Source organism: Physeter macrocephalus, chromosome 1, assembly GCF_002837175.3.
Source record: "Physeter macrocephalus isolate SW-GA chromosome 1, ASM283717v5, whole genome shotgun sequence".
Taxonomy (NCBI): Eukaryota; Metazoa; Chordata; class Mammalia; order Artiodactyla; family Physeteridae; genus Physeter; species Physeter macrocephalus.
In genome coordinates this window covers 60,907,927-60,925,431 of record NC_041214.2, presented here as the reverse complement: position 1 = coordinate 60,925,431, position 17,505 = coordinate 60,907,927, and the positions used below count along the sequence as shown (strand labels likewise).

The window sequence follows — 17,505 nt, the reverse complement described above, 5'->3', positions numbered from 1 at the left end:
CTCAACCACTGCACCACCAGGGAAGCCCTTTCTTTCTTTTTGAAGAAATATTTGTTTTTATTTTTCCTTGGTAATTTTCACACCCATATTCTAGACATTGAAGATCTGGATGACCGAAGTGTACAGTGTCTTTTCTTTGTTTCCCAGTACCTTTTGAGGGAAATCATACCTTTAGAAGTATTCAATTTATTAATTTTATTACTCAGAATCTTGTTGAGGCTTCCAATTGCTTTTCATTAAAAATAAAAGATAGGGCTTCCCTGGTGGCGCAGTGGTTGCGCGTCCGCCTGCCGATGCAGGGGAGCCGGGTTCGCGCCCCGGTCTGGGAGGATCCCACGTGCCGCGGAGCGGCTGGGCCCGTGAGCCATGGCCGCTGAGCCTGCGCGTCCGGGGCCTGTGCTCCGCAACGGGAGAGGCCGCAGCGGAGGGAGGCCCGCATACCACACACACACAAAAAAATAAAAATAAAAGATAATAAACTTAAATCATGTAACTTAGTTAACAGCATTCAATTTTATGATTTTTATTCCATTTATTTCCCAGTGAAGGAACTCTCCTGATTAGTCCTCTTTTGTAACATAGTGTAATTCCTAATGTCAAGATATCACACACCTTATTCCCAATTAAAATCTGATTTTTTACTAAATAATGTTCTCTTTCAAATATTTTTCCTACATTTGTTCATGATACATCAATTTTGTTAATACTTCCAAGACTTTATTTGTATACCCTGTTTTAGTATGTACATCAACATAAGTCTCATTGACTATGTTATTTTATGTGCCCTTTTATTTGTGCTTTCACATTTTGATGTATTTTTTACTTTTTTACTCTGAAAAGGATTAAGTCTTCTATAGAAATACCTTTTTGGTTGTCCACTTTGAAGACATAGTATTTAAAAATAATAAAAGAACTGATGTGTTGTAGCTTTCCTCTATAGGCTGAAGATTGTGGATAAAGATGCTTGAATGGAATTGAACTGCCTGATTTCAAAGGAATCATGGAAACCTGGAATGGTAGAGGCCAGATGTTGGCATATAATTATCAAAGTTATAGTGGAAAAATTACCAAAATAAGGGGCAAAGAAGACTAGTAATTAGATTGTTTCAATTCACAGAGGTCTGTGGTACTAATTGGAGTACATAAGAATGAAAAAGTTTGTATAGACTCCTGATTTTCCTATCTGAGTAGAAAATTTCCATCCTGATGCACAGAGACCCAACTTGAGCTACCATACTGTGGATTCAGAGTTTATTATAAAGTTCTCAGCCCTAAGCCAGACCACAAATCTGAAGCCCCTTGAGGTAGAGGCTGGGTCCTTTTGCAGGATTTTGTAGTGTGGTTACAGGGTACACTATGAATCTTCCTCTAAGCTTTTACTACAGAACTTATGGCTATTTACCAGGATAAACATGCACTGAGGAAAGGCAATGCCCAGACCTTCAGAGGGGTTATTAGATTCTGGGTCTGAACTGACAGTTAGAGACCCTGGAGACCCTAAGTACCACCATAATCCACCAGTCAGTCTTAGAGATTTATGGAAGTGGAATGATAGATAGAATCTTGTCTTTATTCTGTCTCATAGTGCATTGGGCCTGTGGGACCATTATGTGGTTATTTTCCCAGTCTTGATTCTTGGGAACGGATATACTTAGTAACAGGAATAATGCCTATGTTGATGATCTGACCTGTGGCATGAAGGTTGTTATGGTAGTACGTAAGTAGAAGACCCTAGAACTGTCTCCCTCCCTTGCCAATGTCCATGCTAATAAAATACCATGCCAGAAGCAATACCTGGGGATTGCAAAGATTAATGCCAACATCAAAGACCTGAAAGATGCAGGAATACTGCTTTTTATTATATTTCCATTTAACTTACTTATTTGGTACAAAAGCCAATGATCTTGGAAAATGACTACAGATTAGAGTAAACTTGATCCGATGATGATGATACAGGTCATGGTTGCTTTTCTGGATGTAGTGTCTTTGCTGGAGAAAACCAACACATTCTCCATGGTTGGAGGAGGGAGACAGCTATTGACCTAGCCTAGGGGTTGATTTTTCTGTAAAGTGACAGATAGTAAATATTTTAAGCTTTGAGGGCCATTCAGAAGGGCCATACAACTCTGCCACTGTATCATGAAAGACAATATATAAACAAATGAGTGTGACTATTTTCTAATAAAACCTTGTTTATGGATACTAATTTGAATTTTACATAATTTTCACATGTCACAATATATTAACCTTCTTTTGATTTTTTTCAGCCTTTAAAATATGTAGAAAACCATTGTTAGCTTGAAAGCCATACAAAAGCAGTGGGCCAGATTTGGCCCAAGGGCTATAATTTACTGCTCCTTGACATAGCAAATGTATTCTTTTCTATTTCTATTAATAAATATAACCAGAGATAGTTTGATATCATATGGCAGAGGTTACAGTATACCTTCACAGTCTTGCTTCAGACCTACATTAACTCTCCAGCTTTCTAGCATTATATAGTCCCAAAGAACCTTGATTGTCTTGCTATTGCACAGGAGATAATGTTTGCCCATTATATTGATGGTATGATGCTAAGTGGATTTTGTGAACAGGGAGTATCTGTTACAGAATGATTATATTGGACCCTTTCCATCATGGGTAGGGCAGTAATTTGTCCTCATGGGAAAAGCTACATATTTCAGAAAAGAATTTGCCTTCTCTTCCTGTAGTGTATCTGCCAGCAGAAGCTTTATTTGTCTCTGTGGTGTCTTACACAATGAGTGTCTTAGATCAAGACACTCATTTTATTATGAAAAAGTTATAGGAATAGTCTCATACTCATGGAATTCATGGTGATGGGAGAAGAGTGAGTCATAGGTCAGATGCTTCATCTCCTTCCTCCTAATCACCCTTCTAGACTTGGGGGTTATCTCTCAAGCCAAGTGACTCTTCTTCATGACCTGGACAGAAAAAAAAGTGAGTCCTCATTTTTTTTCTCTTTCAGCTTCCCTGCCAGGAAATATTTTGTTTTCTTATGAAAAGGAGGACTCACAGTGGAGGTCTCTCCTTTTTTCTATGACTTGCTCTTGTCCTTGACTCCTACACTTTCAGTTCATGCGTTCTGATGGTGGTTCTTAGAACATCCTCCAGTTGCTTTCTTCAACACTGCTGTAAACTTTGGGAAGAATAAGAGTGGATGACTTACATTCTTTTAGTTTATTTCTATTGCTGGCATTTGGCTGTTTCTAAAAGCTATTTATTAAAGGCTGCAGTATGAGCTTGGGATTATTCTCTAGTTTCAGTCTATAAAAAAATAATTGTTTCCCTCTTTACTACTACTCTATCTTCTCCCACATTTTTCCTCCTGTTGTAGTCATTATGGAGAGAGGGCTAATATCTAGGAGGGTGGAGAGACTAGTAACTCTGTATTTATGCTGCTTTCTTTCCCAGAAATCTCCATCAGTTTTAAATATCTTTGAATGGTGGTTTTAATTTAGTAGTACTTCAGAAACATCTTAAGCATCTGGAAGTAAGTTGCCATGTAGATATAAATTCATGAGGACAGTTGTCTCCTCCAGGTGCCATTTTGAGTTATTTATTTTCTGTTTCCCATAATGTGTAAATATTATTGTCAGTGGCTCTAACACATACCTTTATGTGTGTGTGCGTTTATAGAATATATAATGAATCTATTTGTATTTATCATGTAAAATAATTAGTTGCTTTAAAAAACCTTGTGAATCATAAGATTTTTTTCATTTCAAGAAATTATTGAAGAAAACTATCTATACAGTAATATAATAAATCACCAATATTTAACACTTTTGCATCATTTAAGCCTAGAACTATTGATTATACAGACAAATATCAAAGCACATTTGCCTCAAAAATGGTGAGTTCTATATCTTGAGAGAAGATGTGGTAATTTGTAGACTAGGTTACCTTAATTATGCATATTATGTTTATAGAGTCATTGGAAGAATGTGAAGTACAAACTAATCTGAGAATTTGGACAGAACCACTTACGATTGAATTTAAAGAAGACAGTCTATCCTACATGGAAAAATTATGGCTTAAAAAACACAGAAGGTATTTTCTGATTTTTTGCATTATTAATAAGAAATGTAAAAGCTATTTATGATCTGTGTGTGACATGCTTTTTTGTAGCAATATTATTTATGCACTTCACATTTGCATAAATAATTTTAAAGCAATATTAAATCCCTGTGAAGCTTCTACCATTCTGATAAGAATTTTAATTCTATTTATGTATGTAATGTTTGATTGATTTAGGGTTTGCCTTGAGAAATGGAAATGTGTATGTGGGAAACAAGGCACAAATATGGTATGGAATTTAAAAATAATAGCAAAAATAATGTGATAAATGAAAGCTTACTTTGAAGAGGTAATTTTTGAGGCTGTACTCTTCAGAAACTTTTAAGTTACTTTTTATGTTACTTTTAAGTTAAGCAGACCTTTGATTTTATAGTTTTATTAATAGTATTCAAATATATTTTATTCAAAGGCTATATTTAGATGTAGCATTTCATAAATGGTTTAAAAGTTAAATATCAAACCAAAATGATGACTGAGTACATGTTGGAGTCATTCATTATTTTACCATGATATAAGAACCACATTGGGAGGTACCTTTAAAGACCATGGGCTCAATTTTCCCTGTAGCAGTGCTACTCACACTTCATTGTGCCTATGAATCAGCTAGAGACTATGGCAAAATACAGATTCTTCTTCAGTAGGTATGGGTGGAGCCTGAGATTTTGCATTTCTGAATTTCTGACAGCTCCCATGTGATACTGCCGTGGATAATGCTAGTCTCTGAACCACATTTTGAGGAGCAGGGTGTTAGAAAACCTGTCTAGAATGTACCTGAGGAGTGGTTTTCGAGCCCTTGCTTCACTTCCAGTCATACAAAACCATCTCCCGAGATGGCCCACTCCATCCTTGGAACATTCTGCCTCCTATGATATCTCCTAGTGAGCTGTAATTTTTTCTGACTAGTTGCTAACTTGGTCCTAATTCTCCCAATTAAACCAATACTGAGAAAAATGAATTTCTCCTCTTCATGGTATCCCTTCATATTTTTAAAAATCAGCCCTCATGACTTCCTTGAAGCTTCTGTTTGACAGATTACCATCTGCCCCCACGCCCCTTCAACTGTTTTTCATGGGCAGATTTCTTTTCTTTTAATTTTTTTTTTAAATTTTTTTTTTAATGTTGAAATAAGACATGCAATCAAGAGTTGCAAAACAACATGAAGAATTTCCACTTGTCATTCATTCAGCTTTTCTAATGGTAACATCTTATATAATCATAGTGCATGTATCAACACCAAGAAATTAACATTAGTACAATATAAATCACTAAACTACACACTTTATTTGGATTTCACCAGTTTTTGTCACTAACGTCCTTATTCTGTTACAGGATTCAATTCAGGATCTCACATTGCAGTTTTGTCCAATCTCCTTATCCATTGCAATTCCTCAGTCTTCCCTTGTCTTCATGACCTGGACATGAGTACTTGCTGGGTATTTCATAGAATATACTCAGTGTGTGTCTATCTGGTGTTTCCTCATAATTAGATTGAGGTTGTGCATTTTGAGGAAGAATGCCACAGAGAGGATGTACCCTTCTCAGTGCATGATATCACCAGATCATACTATCAGTAGATCTCATCACCTGGATGTTAACCTTGAACACATGGTTAATGTGGTACTCACATTAACTCAAGGTTCCCTGCTGCAAAACCACTCTTTTCCTTTCATAATTTCATAATTAACATTGTGGTCTGTTCAAGCTGTCAGAATACCATAGACTGGGTGGCTTATAAACAACACGCATTTATTTTTCACAGTTCTTAGGGGTGGGAAGCCCAAGATCAAGGTGCTAGCAGACTTGGTGACTAGAGAGACCCAGCTTCCTGGTTCATAGAGGGCTGTCTTCTCACTTTGTCCTCACAGGGCAGAAGGGGTGAGAGGTCTCTCTTGGGGAGAGACTAATCCCATTCATGGGGGTGCTACCCTCTTGACCTAATCACCTCCCAAAGGCTCACCACCTAATACCATCACCTTGGAGGTTAGAATTTCAACATAAGAATTTTGTGGGGACACAAACATTCAGGAGAGAGCTTTCTGCTCCTTGCCCTCCACCAGTTTATGTCCTGCTCACATGCAAAATATGTTCATTCTATCCCAATAGCGCCAAAAACCTTAACTCCTTCCATCATCAACTCAAAATTCTAAAGTCTTAATTCTAAAGTCTTATCTAAGTATCATGTAAATCAGATATGGATGAGATTCAATGTATGATTCATTCTGAGACAAATTGCTGTCTAACTGTGAACGTATGAAATCAAACATGTTCTGTGCTCCCAAAATACAAAAGTGGGACAGGCATAGGATAGATATTCCCATTCTAAAAGGGAGAAATTGGAAATAAAAAAGAAGTAACAGGTCCTGAGCAAGTCTGAAACCTAACGGGGCAAATGCTATTAGACCTTAAATCTTGAGAGTATCCTCTGCTGTCCGGGCCCACTGGGATAGAAGCCCCACTTCTGGACACACTGAGGCAGCAGTTCTGCCCCGAACTTTGCCTGGCAGGGGCTGGGCCCCCAAGGCTCTGGTTGGCCCTGCCCTGTGGCTTTGAGTGGCCCCATTCCTAAGATGGCTCTGAGCTCGGTGACATGCCTGTGACTCCCCTGAGCTTGAATTGTGTGGCTGTTCTAGTCTGGGGTCACAAGGGCAGCCTTACCCCCAGGGATTTACTGGGCTGTTGCTCTAACGGGGCTCTCTGTGATGGGAGAGATAGCCCTGATGATTTCTGAATTGCCTTCGGGATCATTCTTCCATTGTTTTGGATAATAGGTCATATCTTCTGTTTAGATGGCTAACTGATCTCCCTGTGAGATGATCCTTTGGCCATATACTTCCTATTCTCTCCTGTATAGGTTGTGTCATACTTTTCAATATAAATATAAATAGGCTGAGAATGTTCCAAATCTTTAAGTTTTGCTTCTCTTTTGATTAATTCTGTCTTTAATTCATTTCTCTCTTCCTTGCATTTTGTTATGAGCAGTCATGAGAAACCAGGCCTCTCCTTCAACACTTTGCTTAGAAATTGCCTCAGCCATATGTCTAATTTCATTACTCACAAGTTCTACCTTCCGTAAAACACTAGGACATGAATGCAATTCAGCTAAACTCTTTGCCACTTTATTAGCAAGGATTGCCTTTCCTCCATTGTATGATAACTTGTTCCTTACTTCCATCTGATACCTCATCAAAATGGCATTTACCATACATATTACTACTGACATTCTATTCAGGATTACTTCGGTATTCTTTAAGACTATTGAAGCTTTTTCTACAGCTCTCTCTTTTTTTGGAGCCCTTACCAGAATTGTCTTTAAAGGTCTATTAATAGCAATGTAGCCTTTTCCTAACATGAACTTCAGACCTCTTCCAGCCTTTACTAATTAGCCAGCTCCAAAGCTGCTTTCACATTTTAAGGAATTTTATAGCAGCACCCCACTTCTGGTACCAATTTCTGTCTATGTCCATTTGGGACGTTATAGCAGAATACCATAGACTGGGTGGCATATAAAAAACAAACATTTATTTCTCAGTGTTCCTGCGGTTAGGAAGTCCCAGATCAAGATACCAGCAGATTCAGAGTCTGGTGATGGCCTGCTTCCTGGTTCATAGGAGAAATCTTTTCATGGTGTCTTCACAGGGCTCTCATGGGCCTCTTCTATAAAGGTGCTAATCCCATGTGGGGACTCTGCCTTCATGACCTAATCACCTCCCAAAGGCCTCATCTCTTAATACCATCACACTGAGTGTTAGAATTTCAACATATGAATTGGGTTGGGGGGACATAATCACATCATAGTAATAAATATTTTAGGGGAGATACTTTGAGATGATGCAAAATTCTGTTTTTCTTTAAACTTTCATCTACTAATTTTAGCATTTGTCAGTGGATTTTGCCTGTAGCAGTTATTACTCTGCTGCTCTAGTGGGGATTTTCTATTTCCTCTATTCCTTCTACATTTATTAATTGGAATTCTTCAAGGAAGAATATCTCTTTTCCCACTTTGGTTTATTTATTCAATTATTTATTTATGTGGACTCATGGATATTTATTTTATTTTGGATTAATATCCAATACGATTGTCATTTATTTTTTGACTCAAGTTCCTGCTTTGATCATTGAGAGCTCTTTCAGGTTGACTTCTCGCTCCTTTCAATACATTCTTGCCCTTTTTTGTTTGTTGGTTGGTTTGCGTTGAACATCTCTATTTTTCTAGCACCTGAGATGCATTTTCCTGTCCTAACCCGGGAATCATTTTTCCAAGGAAACCTGATTCCTTTTACTGGAGACTGTTATTCAGAAACCAAGATCTCAACTTAGGTGTGCACCTTGCTACTCAGGAGCACAGATCCTAGGTTTTCTCAGAGAACATCTAGGAGATACATGTATATATACTAACCCAGGATACACACACAACTAAATTTACTTCTGTACCTGTCTACCTGGATATCTATTAAAGTAAACATGAGTTCATATTCATACATCCAAACCGACAACAACTGGTTCATTTACATTCTCCCTTTGCTTATTTGTGGTTTCTTTCACCTGCAGTGAGAATCCTGGCTCTCAGTATCTATAATGTATTTATTAATTTATCACCCTTAATATATGTGTAAAGCAGTTTAGGAATCGCTAACTAATATCACTGTGAGAAACAAATTTACCAATTAGAGTACACTGTTATAGTGCTTTCTACAGTATCCAGTCAAAATCTTGTTTTCCACAGTTGTTTAGCCCACGGCACTCATTACTTTCCCATCTCCTTTAGAGTGGTTCTACCATTCTTTGGGGGTATGCCCATATCCTGAGTACTTTTTAAAATTTGAATAAACTTGTGTACAGTTCTATGGGCTTTTGCCAATGCCTAGAGCCATGTGTTCACCACAGTACTGAAGAATACAGTTCCATCACCCTGTAATCCCTCATGCTTCCTCTTCCTTTAGTCAACCCTTCTTCCTCAACCCATGGCAACTATTGGTCTGTTTCCATCCTTATACATTTGCCTTTTTCTGAATATCATGTAAATTAAATCATAAAATATGTAGCTTTTTGCATCCTTCATTTAGCAGAATGCATTTAAGATTCAGCCATGTTCTTGAGTGAATCAAAGTCTGTTCCTTTTTATGGTAGAGTAGTATTTCATAATCATGGTATATATTTTATCCATTCATCTGTTAAACAACATCCTGCTGGTTTCTAGTTTTGGGCAGTTATGACTAAATCTATTATAAACATTTGCATATAGGTTTTTGTTTGAATATAAGTTTTTAATTCCCTGGGTAAATACCTGGAGCAGGATGGCTGAGTTATATGGTAAATATATGTTTATCTTGATGAGAAACTGCCAAACTGTTTCCAAAGTGACTGAATAGTTTTGCATTTTTTTCTGCAATGTGTGAGAGTTCCAGTTCCTCCACATCCTTGCCAGTGCCTGGTATTCTCAGGTTATTTTTTCTTTTGACGGTTGTTTTAATAGGTGTGTAGTTATATCCCATTGTGGTTTACATGGCAGGGTCTTAAGTTCATACATAGACTATTCTGGTTATTCCTATGTAACTCTTGTCCAAGTTGTCTATATCTCTTTTAAAGTATTATGTCCATAACAGTCTTTCAGGTGTGAAATTTAGTAGTGTATATCTGTCAATTGCCTCTTTCTAGCTTAGGAATTAGTACATAAAAGTAATCCCAAGGTCACTTATCTTTTTTAGTGGCTACATTTCAAGGCCCTTCACACTGAGTTTCCTATACATTAAAAGAAGAACACTTTTGTTAAATGACTGACTTCATTTCTGTCTATAATTGTCATATTTTATAAAAGGCTTAACAGGCTTATAAATATATGTTCTGTGGCATTTTGTTTTTATATCACTTTTCTGATTTGGATAGTAATGATTTTTGTATTTTACCTGCCAATACGTAAGTGTTGATAGACCTTAATAGCAATCTTAATATCTCCAGTGGTTCTTTTTGTTGTCGTTGAGATAACATTGGTTTATAACATTATATATATGTTTCATGTGTGCAGATTATATTTCACACTGCAACCTGCTCACGTACACACTGCAACCTGCTCACGTCCAAAAGTTTAGTTTCCATTTGTTACTGTGCAGTTGACCACCTTTACTCATTTCGCCCTCTTCTACTCCCCTTCCCCTCTGGTAACTACTAATCTGTTCTCTGTATTAATGTGTTTGTTTTTGTTTTGTTTTGTTTGTTTATTTTTGATTTTTTTATATTTCACTTATGAGTGAAATCATTTGTCTTTCTCTGACATTTTTCACTTATACTATCAAGGTCTATCTATGTTGTCACAAATGTCAAGATTTTATGTTTGCTTATAGCTAAGTAGTATTCTGTAGTGTGTGTGTGTGTGTGTTTGTGTGTGTTTGTTTGTGTGTGTGTGTGTGTGTGTGTGTATAACCACATCTTTATCCATTCATCTGTTGCTGGGCACTTAGGTTGTTTCCATATCCTGGCTACTGTAAATAAAGCTGCAAAGGGGTACATATATCTTTTCAAATTATTATTTTCATTTTCTTCAGATAAATACCCAGAAATGGAATAACTAGATCATATGGTAGTTCTATTCTTAATTTTTTGAGGAATCTCCATACTGTTTTCCATAGCGGCTACACCAAATTACATTCCCACCAACAGTGTATAAAGTTCCCTTTTCTCCATATCTTCTCCAACATTTGCTATTTCTTATCTTTGTGATGATAGCCATTCTAGCAGGTGTGAGGTGATATCTCATTGTGGTTTTCATTTGCATTTCCCTGATGATTAGTGATGTTGAACATCTTTTCATGTGCCTATTGCCCATCTGTATGTCTTCTTTGGAAAAATGTCTATTCAGATCCTCTGCCGATTTTTAATTGGGTTCTTTGGGTTTTTTGTTGTTTATTTATATATCTTAGATATTATTTAGATATTAGTTCCTTATTAAACATATGATTTGCAAATATCTTCTCATTTGGTAGGCTGTCTTTTCATTTTGTTGATGGTCTCCTTTGCTGTGCAGATGCTTTTTAGTTTGATGTAGTCCCACTGGTTTATTTTCTCTTTTGCTTCTAGTGGATCTTTTAAATGCTAGGAAAGTTTCATGAAAGAGATCATATGATTTGGATTTAGAGTATTTTAAGGGTGGATATTAAAAATTAGCTGGTATTTCTACTCCAGTTCCCCTACTCTTTTTATTATATGTACTTCTCAGTTCTAACTGATCATCAGAAGCATGGGGGGAGGTTTTTAGAATGCTGATTTCTCCTCCTGGCCCCAGACAGACCTAAAAATCAGTGTTTTTAAAGATGGGTATGAGACTCTGCATTCAAAAAGATCTTCCCTGGTGATTCTGATGCAAACAGCCTAACACTGATTCACAGTGTTAGAACCACTCATCACAAGAATGATTTGGCCAGTTTGGTTTCCCCAAATGAATTGGTCAATGCTCAATACATATTTGTTTAAATTTTAAAAGAGGAAAATCTGGTGAGGTAATCCTATTCTAAAGCATATGTCATCTTTTATTTATGTGGCATGATCTTTTAACAAAGCAATTGTGTTAGGGTCCCAATCCAGAATGTAGAGTTAGTTTATTGACTAACTAGTTGTTTGTTCATGGGCAAATCACTTTAATTCTCTTGGTCCACATTTTATCACCTGAAAAACATTGAGTTTGGAATAAATAATCTGAGGGACCCCTTCAGCTCCAGTGCTCTATTAACTGGACTCTCTAAGTCTTTGGTTCAGGGCTTTCCTTCTAAAATTAGGTAAGTTTTCACTTCATGAAGGAGTATCTGGATATTAGTGCATTTATGTGTATCAGTGATTGAATTTTTAGTACAGTATATCTATGTCAAACTGGAAAGAGGTTTCTGGTGACCAGATGCCAGTTTGTCTTTGACCTTTACTCTTTAATATTTTCCATCATTTAATTAAATTATGGATGTAAGATGACATGCTTTTCAAAGCTGGATAATATATAAATATTTTGGAGTGTTCTGATATATACATTACGTATACTGGGGAAATGCACATAGTCACAGTTTGCCAGGAGATCATTAAATTTTTAGTACTTTTGCAAATTGTGAGAGAGGCAATCTAGAGTAATGATTAAGAACATGGGCTTAGGGAGGCAGACTGCTTGAGTTCAAATTGTCTTTGCTGCATTTACTACCTGAATGACTGAACAAGTTGGTTTACTTCTTTGTGCTTTAATTTTCTCATCAAACTTAGATAATATTAGTGCCTATTTAATATTCCTGTTAAGATTCAGTACCCCAAATTGTTTAGAACATAGCCTGGTACATTTTTTGTATTATTGTCACCAGCTAATATTATTAAGAAGGATCTGACTTTTATATGGGGACTCCATGAGCATGCATAATCTAGAAGAGCTGTGTGGTTTAAGGGCAGTTAAAAAGTGACTCCCTTCCCCATTGTTTGGGACTATCCTTTGGAAACAAATGCACAAGACCTCTAAGAATTCCTGTGCTTCATTGCCTTGTATGTGAGACAGGCCACATCAGACCTCATTGTTAACTAGATAATAGATGCTACATCCGGAACACCTCATATTCTTATCGTGGAAGCCTATTTTATTACCCGACTGGCTTGGTGGAAGTTCAGAAAAATGTCTTCAGTTCTCTTAGAACTTATCAACATAATGCGAAGTCTGTGAGGTACAACACACATTTGTAAATTAGCTTTTTAAACAGTGTGATATGTTTCATGGATTCCATGTGTTTTTTTGCAAAAATACTGAATTCTATCATAACTTTGATTTTCATCCTAAAGGAAAAACAATAAGATATGAAATTAAAAAGGTTGTGTGATGTTAATTTGATTTAAAAAATTATTTTAGTGGATTAAGATTATGTTTTACAGTTGTACTTTCTTCTGTGAATTAGAGGTATGGCTATGGTTTTCATTATTAATTTTGTAGACTCACTTGTTTGTGAAATAAATCAAGATCTTGTTTGGAGAAATTTCAGATAATGTACTTTAGGCTTTTAATTGCTTCTTTCTTGTTTTGTAGAACTCCACAGGAGCAACTTCAAAACATGCTACTGGACACCTTTATACCTCAGTGTAAAACCAGTAGTGAGGCACAGTGTTCTCAGAATGAATATGATGAAGATAGTGATGGTTAGTTCAGCCTTGATTAGATATTTTCAAATTTACTATTTCAAATTATATACACTGAGCATTAATCAGCATCTGCTTTTGGTTTTCTTTACTGTATCATTCTCAACTGCACTGTGTACACTTTATCTCTAGATCAAAATCATGCACCCTCTCCTTGCCATTCTCTAGATATACTTTGCCTTAGTTTAAATAGTTTCATTAAAAAATCGAATGTTAAGTAAATGTGTATTTTACTTGAACTGGGAAAATTGACAGTATTTATACCTTTGTGTGGATGCACAGGAGAACATTCTTCTTCTATTGTTGCCTATGTTATTTGAAGATGAATCATCAGGTAAGGTATATGTTTTGATGATATTATTTTTAATCTTATTTTCTAGTTGAAGATATCAAAATACAACCCCAAGCTCTTTTTCTGCCAGTAGAAGAATTAAACGTCGAGAGACCTGAACCATCTCTAAAAATAGTCGAACTGGATGATGTAAGTTCATAATGACCACTCATATTACTTAACAAACAGGAAATTCATAACATACAGTTACAACTACATGTTATTTTCAACAAGATTTCTTGTTGAAATAAATTTACAAGTATATAACAAGTATTATAAATTTACAAGTATTTGAATTTAAATATGCTGACAGGAATATAACAGACTATTATTTTAATGTAGACAGTAAATTTGTGAGCTAAATTGATGTTGTGTCAGGTATGGAAGATGAGAAGACGTTTCACTCTTTTAACTTGTAGAAATGTAGTTTAGTGTTTGTTTTATTTAGTTCTCTGTGTTATCAGGCTTTTTAACAAAGACTATTCTCATTATATGATACTTATTTAATAAAATTTGTATAAATTTAGTTTGTTGATTGTCATTTAATATTTTCTATTTAAAGGAAAAATAGTATTAAGATTTAAGGGATTTAGTATAATAATAACTTGAATACAAACCTCTAGAAGACACCAGGTAGAATAAGCTGGAGCTAGAGCCAGTCAGAGCTAGAGCTCCAGGCTGAAGGGTTAAGTTGTGATAAACTCAGTGCATTTCTGACTTTCTAGTCCTCTAGTAGCTGAGTATACCCCCTGTCCTCAATGTTGCTCTTACTGTGGTTGTCACAGAGAAGGACTACGAGGAAGTACCTTTTTAAGTACTACTTTCTTCTTGAGGTTAATAGCTTCTGCTGTGTGTGCGTGTGTGTGTGTGTGTGTGTGTGTGTGTGTGTGTGTGTATGCCTGGCAACATTTTTATTTCTGCTCTGGATAAATTGAAGATTCTGAACAAATAAATACATACATGCATGTGTATTTGTGTGTGCTCTTCATTAAATTGTTGATGCATATGGTATGACATGCTGGCCAGCGAATGAAAAACATCTTAGTCACTGATCTACTTGGCACTTAGTAGTTACAAAATAAAACCTAAGTTGTTATATTTGGTTCTGGGTGTGATAGTAGTGATAAATATACTGACACAGCAAAAGCCCTCAGCAAATATCTGTTGAATTTGTTTAGTTCTCCTAGAACTAATGCTCTATGGCATGTAGTCAGAGAGCTCATGACATTTCTTTGTGAGAAAAAAAATTCTCTAAATATTATGCACAAATTAGCTGGTTAATGTATTATAAATTTGTTGAGCATACTAATATTATACAACATGCGTTTAATAAGACTGATGAAGCCGAATTTGAAGAACTGGGAAATGTTGTGCCTTATAAAGTTGAGTTAGCAGATGCAGACAGTCAACAAAGGTAAGATCTTTCTAATTCACTTTTGATACTTATTAAACACTCACAAAAAATTAACTATCTCTTGAGAAATTCACAACATAAAAAAATGTGACTTAAATGTTAGAATGTATTTTATTTAAACTATGTTTTAATTTGGGTACAATATTGCTAATATTTATTAGCATTCAGTAATTAGAAAATTATCTATAATGATATGTTTATACTCTTACCTAATATCTGGATTATTTAATAGATGCTTCTGAATTTAGGAATTGTTATTATTTGAAATGGCCTCCCAAGTCATATATTTCATATGAACTTCCTTACTTTCTCCAAAGATACTCTTTGGATTTTTCTTCAGTTTGTTATGAACCCTAAATAAAAACAGGTACATTAATAAGTTGAGAGACAAGAAAAGCCCCCAAACTATCGATTACTTCCTAGGTAGATTTTACTGTGTGATAAATTAAATAAATGAATTATAATGATTCAGCTTGTAAATTTTTTTTAGAATTTTGTCATTTCCAAATGAAAAATAATATCTAGCTGTATCTGTTAGTAATGCTAAAAATTATTCTAAGTCCTCTTTGCTGTTGAAACTTTAGCTAGGATTTCTCATGTTTTGACTACAAAGCATTAAGTTGGGCAAACAGCAGAATGAAGTTCCTATTAAGTAGCCCCTACACCGATTCTTTGTTTATATGTTCAGATCACCTTAGGCCCCTGTCAGCATTTTGGAACAACAGTGGGCCTAAGTGATGCCCTCAGACCCAAAAAGCCCCACGTTTGGACACATAGACCCAGATATTTAGCAGCAAATGTGCTTTTGGCAGGAGACAACCTTCTGGTCAGTATATAAGTGGTTTATATGCACTACTACTACTAAGGAAATGGATTTCTACTTTCTAACTTGATTCTTTTATGTATCTTATCACAAGTCTTTGCTTTGACCTCCATGTTAGACAAGGCAGAGAAAGTTACTGATTACGGTTTAGCAATAGTTTTGCATCTTGGGTTTGGAGGTGCCCATAGAGCTTCTTTTCTAAGAGTCATAAAGCATCATAAGTGACACAAGAGGACCTTTTTGGTTAAGCATAATCCATGAGTTTTTATGATGGTACTATGTAGAGCTTACATAAATATCAAGTATTATTAAATATATTATTCCATTCATAGAAAATGTTATTCAATTGTAATTATGCTTGTATATGGTAATCTTCATTAAAACTGAGATATAAATACCACATGAGGCTTTTGAACTCATATAGTTCATGATGAACAAATAAAAAGTTTATTTAAGCAATAAAACCTTGATTTCATGAGCTTGATGAGATTGCAAGATAACTCTCCATTTTTAGAAGACCATGAGAAACCAAACTTATTTCAGAATATTTTTAACAAGAAACTGTCAATTAAAAATTTATAGTTAAATCAGGTTTGTCCCAGTTGCCTATTCCCTTTAAATTCATAATACTGTTTAGTTACTTGTAGTTTAGAATTTGTCCACAGTATGTTGAAGGAAATATTAAATTAATGTGAATAACCCTATTCCCTTAAGGTTTTACTGTATTTATTTTAATAAGCTGGGTCTTTTAACTTTTTTATATATAATTTCTTTCAACTCTATTCTTTTGCTTGTCCCTAAATATGAAAGTTGCACATTTCATGATTATCAGAATACTTTTCTATATGAAAATGACATCCATCAACATCATATTTTCACCAAGGGAAAAACACACCTCTTACATCTTCATCTGAGCAACAACACTTCTTATTGTAAAGATAACTCAGAAGGTAACTTTTTTTGTTGTTGCTTAATATTATTAATGGTGAATGTTAATAACTTAATAAAACCAATAGGTATTGCAGTATATAAAAGCTTTGCCTATTTTGCTGTTCATTTTAAACCCAGAAGATTTAGTCCTCAGGAGAAAATTGGTTGAAAATACATAATATTCTATCGAATACTCTCTTCGGTCAATGGACAATGGTATTTGTATTCAGAGGAAAAAGCAGCCGGTATAGGACTACTCTAAAAGTTATTATGGACTGAGCTAGCATTTAAAGGATTACATAGATGGGCTTTTAGTGAAAAAAGTCTGATTGATACTCTTTTGTCCTCCCTCCCTTGCACTAAATCTTTTCCTAAAATATTTAAGTTTGTGTTAAGTTTCACATTAGTGATAAAACCAAAACAAATCATCTGTTTATATATCTACATTGTTATTACTAGTAGTACCCTTGGGATCTATAGATTAGAATACTGTGCGCTATTGTCTGGTTTTAATTTCTAGATGCTTGAGATCATCATTTAAAGACAGTCATAGCAAAGTATCCTGGCCTGCGAGTCAGATTTTGTTTTCATTTCTGCCTTAAATTGCTGTGTGACCTTAAACATGTCACTTCCTTTCTTAGATCTCACTTTCCAAAGCTAAAATATGGGAACTAGATTATTTCTAATCTGCTTTTATCTACTTAGGATTTTATTTTATCTACGTAGGATTTTCAGAAAAACCAATAAATATATCTTATGTGAAGA

At 35.3% G+C, this 17,505-nt stretch overlaps 1 protein-coding gene across 1 annotated transcript in view; it reads left to right on the top strand.

Annotated features, from left to right (window-relative positions):
- Positions 1-17,505, top strand: part of ZBBX (zinc finger B-box domain containing) — a 108,552-nt gene that overhangs the window by 66,109 nt on the left and 24,938 nt on the right. Inside the window, exons 10-14 of the mRNA XM_007114708.3 lie at positions 3,951-4,071; positions 13,133-13,242; positions 13,623-13,723; positions 14,908-14,987; positions 16,621-16,760. Of these exons, the coding sequence (XP_007114770.2) occupies positions 3,951-4,071; positions 13,133-13,242; positions 13,623-13,723; positions 14,908-14,987; positions 16,621-16,760 (552 nt within the window). The remainder of the gene's footprint in view (positions 1-3,950; positions 4,072-13,132; positions 13,243-13,622; positions 13,724-14,907; positions 14,988-16,620; positions 16,761-17,505) is intronic.